General features: G+C 41.7%; 1 protein-coding gene across 1 annotated transcript; it reads left to right on the top strand.

Annotated features, from left to right (window-relative positions):
- The first annotated feature begins 2875 nt into the window (after positions 1-2875).
- On the top strand, positions 2876-4120 carry LOC110893405. Its single transcript, XM_022140516.1, has one exon. The coding sequence runs from the start codon at positions 2876-2878 to the stop codon at positions 4118-4120; it is 1245 nt and encodes a 414-aa protein (XP_021996208.1).
- The last annotated feature ends 717 nt before the right edge of the window (positions 4121-4837 follow it).

Here is a 4837-nt window from a genome sequence, read left to right as displayed (position 1 = left end):
CGGGTTCGAAAGTATAAGCGATGGTTTAGATCGCTTACCTTACGACCCTATATAAGCACTACACTAAAAGTGACGAGCTAAGCATGTTAGAACATGCTTAACTAAGTTTAGAAAACAGGTTTGGCATCAAAACAAACGGCTTTGATGCACACGAGTAGTTTGGTTACAAAATACGCAAGAATGCGCATTTTGGCCGAAACTACGACTCGTCACTGAGCCTAGATAACGTGGTAATCAGTAGGTATAGTCACTACGGACTATAGCCATCGTGATCACGCTCACGTTATGAAGTTCCATGAACTTCGTGTTGACCATAGGCTGGTCACATAGAAAGTCAAACAAAACTTTGACTTTCGGACTCGAAAAGCGAATAAAAGAACGAAAGAACACTTACGGAGGGTCCCGAATGCTAATCTAGATCAAAATGGCTCAGGTATGAAACAAAGGTTCCAACTTAGAGCTTTTGATCAGATTTTTGTGGGTTTTAACCAAAAGGGGGGGGGGTTATTTATAGGAAAAGTAAAGCCGTTAGGATCGTTTCTTGAATATCGTGTAACGATCTGACCCGTACACTTGTCGAAATGTTGTGGTGCCTTATTTTGCCCCCACCATAAGAATCCGACACGTGGCATTGCCCTTTGGGTGATCGAAAGGCCAACTGCAAGTGGATCAAACATTGAATCTGGTCTGCTTGTCTGATGCGGCCCGCGTGAAGGTGCAGGCCAAACTAATGCGGGCCGCCTATCATATACAGTTGGGCGATTTTTGTTCATCATGAACCCTAATTCTTCGTTGAGATTCGTTTGTATAACAGTCTGTGATTAGAGTTTGTGCTTCAAATCTCTATAACGAACTAGTTAGCAATAGTAATCAATCTGAAGTTAGGGTTTAATTTCGTTTCTTTCTCAATCGCCGCCATAGTTGCTGATTTGAGATTCTTTTCATATTAATCTGGTTGTTATTGGTCGCGGTTAACTGAGATTAATTTAGCTAGATTGATACACTGGATTAATGAGTTAAGGATTGATATTGGCGCTAGGGTTTCAGGTATAGGGTTTCTGTTTGTTCGTTTTCGTCGGCTAGAGTGGTTGTTTCAGTTGCTGTTACGTGTGCATGGAGGGTAGAAGTCATGGTACGATGGAGGATGGTATCCCTCCAGGGTCGGAAGAGAAATCACCACCTGTCTGTGGGATAGGGTTACGGGTGACGAACATTGAGGGGAATAATCTGTTCCCTAGACGAGGTATTTACTCTACCAACAATCATTCGGTGATTGATGGTTTGTTGGAAATCTCAAAACCTGTGGAAGTGAAATCTGGTTCGGCTTATGGAGGAAGTGTTATGGCGGCGGATATCGATACCCATGCAAACCCTAGGAATTCAGGAAAATATGGCTCGGCTTCTGAAGGGAATGTCATGGCGGCTGATCAGGGTTTTATGGGTAACAAGCATACGGATGTGTCTAAACATGCTTCCTACGCGGATTTGGTGAAAAATCAAAAGGTGCAACAAGTGAATTTCAGGTCTCTTGCTTGTTCGGTGCAACATGAAGATTGTGACATTGTTCTTCCTGTGGAATCTGTTCGGGTAGTTCAAGACAAGCTAGCGAATACCTTGTTTGGATATTTTTTGGGTGACCGAATTGCGTTCCCTGTAGTTGATTACTTTGTCAAGAATAACTGGAAAAAATTTGGATTGCAGAAGTCAATGATGAACGCGAATGGTTTTTTCTTTTTTAAGTTCGAAGACCGGAAAGGGATGTTGGATGCTCTAGCTGCTGGCCCGTGGCTGATAAGATCGCAACCATTTTTTCTTCAAGAATGGACTCCTAATACCAAGCTAGAGAAAAAGGAGGTAAAGAAAGTTCAACTGTGGGTGAAAGTTCATGAAGTCCCGATTGCGGCGTACACGGAAGATGGCCTTAGTATGATTGCGACTACTATAGGTGAGCCGAAAATGCTTGATTCGTACACAACGTCTATGTGTGTAGATAATTGGGGTCGTAGTAGTTTTGCTCGGGCCCTTGTAGAGGTGACAGCGGAAAAAGAGCTTAAAGAAAGAGTAACTATGGCTATTCCCAATCTGAATGGAGACGGTTTTACGAAGGAAACTATGTACGTTGAATACGAATGGAATCCGTTAAGATGCTCGTCATGTTGTGTCTTTGGTCACTCTAATGAGTCTTGTCCTAAGAAGCCGAAACCTGCTGTTCAAAAAGGTGGTACTACGCTAGCTAATCAAGGTAGATCGAAGACAAAGTCTACTCCTAAAATTGATGAGGATGGGTATATGGGTGTGCATAACAAGAAAGTGGCCAGGAAAACGGGTATTAACATACCAAAACCGAAACCAAAGTTTGAGTATAGACCGATCTCTAATAGTCGTAAAGCTGATTTGAAACTTAAATCGATTTCAACGGGTTTTCAATCCTCAAATCCGTTTGATGTGTTAAATTCTGCTGATGCGGATGAAGGGCAAAGTAGCAAACAACATAACGGAGATGGATATGATGACTCTGATGATGAGGAGGTGATAGAAATTTACAATGAGACGAACGAATTCCTCGTAGGTGAATCGTCAAAATCGAGTAACTCTAAAGGGGCAAGCACTCCTTCTCCGATGGTTACTGATGGTTAGTCTGGCTACATGGAATATTAGGGGGTTGAACCGTCCTCTCAAGCAAAATGAGGTTCGTCAGGTGGTGAAGGAAAATGGGGTTAGTTTTTGTGCGATTCTCGAGTCTCATGTAGATATTAATAAACTTGATAGAGTGTGCAGTTCAGTTTTCCGGAATTGGGAATGGACGTCTAATGGTGGCTATTGTGATAGAGGTACTCGTATCATTATTGGATGGGATCCGGATGTCTTTAATATAATGGTTTTAGCTCAAACTTCTCAAGTGATACATGTGCAAATGACGATTAAAAGCGACAAAAAGGTTATCTTCTGTTCGATTGTTTATGCTTCTAATTCCTATATTACTAGGAGAGATTTATGGAGCCATTTGGCTAGACATAAAGTTCTAGTGGGTAATCAACCTTGGATTTTAATGGGTGATTTTAACTCTGCGTTGAATTTGGAAGATAAATCAATGGGATCCTCTGGTATCTCTACTAGTATGCGGGACTTTCAAGAGTGTGTTAATCAGCTTCAAGTGGCAGATATTAAAAGCATAGGTTTCCACTTCACGTGGACTCAAAAGCCAAAGAAAGGGGTTGGTTTACTAAAGAAGATCGATAGAGCCATGAGTAACATTCATTTTGTTAGTGACTACCCGGAAGCGGTGGCGATGTTTCAACCATATCGTGTATCGGACCATTGCCCGTGCATTCTTAGAATCAACAAGACAGTAAGGAGAAAAGCAAGTTCTTTCAAGTTTGCAAACTTTTTGGTTTATAAACCGGGTTATTTGGATGTGGTTAAGAATAATTGGGATCTGGCAATTTCGGGAGTGCATCAATTCCGTTTGGTCAAAAAGCTTCGTGCTCTTAAGTCTCCTCTTAGATCTCTTTTATTTAAGCAGGGTAATCTTCATAAAAAGGTAGAAGAGATGCGTGGGAAATTGGATGCCATTCAGAGGGATGTAGAGAAAGATCCGTTCAATGAAAGCGCTAGACGTGAAGAAGTCGCGGCTACTCGTGCATTTCAAGAAGCGTGCCTGGATGAGGAAAGATTTCTAAAGCAAAAATCTAAAGTGGCTTGGTTACGAGCGGGGGATGCCAACTCAAAATTTTTTCATTTGTCGCTGAAATCTAGAAACCATCGAACTCGTATTGAAGGCATTACGGATGTAAATGGGATGTTTTGTGAAGGTCAGGCAGTTCCGGAAGCTTTTGTCAATTTTTATGAGACGTTCTTAGGGAGTGAAGGGGATACGTCTTCGGTTCTGTCGCCGGAGATGTTTCATAATCGTCTAAGCCGGAACGTTGCGGATTTCATGGTTCGGTCTATTACAGTGGAGGAGGTAAAATCGGCTATTTTGCTATTGGTAATGATAAAGCTCCGGGTCCTGATGGCTACACAGCGGCCTTTTTCAAGAGCTCGTGGGATATTGTTGGAACGGATGTTACAAATGCCGTTATGGATTTTTTTAATGCAGGCCGGTTGCTTCAAGAGATAAATCATACTCTTATTGTGCTATTACCGAAAATGACTACCCCTGCTACGGTAAAAGACTTTCGACCCATTGCTTGTTGTAATGTAATTTACAAGTGCATCAGTAAAATTCTGTCGGATCGGTTGAAGGTGGCCCTTAATGACATTGTTAGTATTAATCAATCAGCCTTCGTTCCTGGTAGGAAAATATCGGACAATATTCTTCTCACGCAGGAATTAATGCATAATTATCATAAAGATTATGGCCCTCCTAGGTGTGCATTTAAGGTTGACATACAAAAGGCTTACGACACTGTGGATTGGAAATTTCTTGAAGATGTATTGCTGGGTTTCGGCTTCAATCAGCTGATGATTAAGTGGATCATGCTTTGTGTCTCTACTCCATCTTATTCTATTTGTGTGAATGGTAGTGTTCATGGTTATTTCAAGGGCAAACGGGGCCTCCGACAAGGAGACCCTATATCTCCTTACCTATTCACATTGGTGATGGAAGTTTTGACGTGTCAGTTACAACATGCCTCTTCTATTGATTCATCCTTCAGGTTCCATAACAAATGCCAACGTCAACGCATTATAAACCTGTGCTTTGCGGATGATTTGTTTCTGTTTGCTAGGGGGGACGTGAGGTCGGTTTCATGTATTATGAATGCTCTTTCTCAATTTTCTCATATGTCGGGCTTGATTCCCAATGTTCAAAAGAGTACCAGCTTTTTTTGTAATG

Source organism: Helianthus annuus, chromosome 12 (assembly GCF_002127325.2).
Source record: "Helianthus annuus cultivar XRQ/B chromosome 12, HanXRQr2.0-SUNRISE, whole genome shotgun sequence".
NCBI lineage: Eukaryota > Viridiplantae > Streptophyta > Magnoliopsida > Asterales > Asteraceae > Helianthus > Helianthus annuus.
The sequence above is the reverse complement of the archived record's forward strand: the minus strand, read 5'-3'. Positions and strand labels throughout refer to the sequence as shown.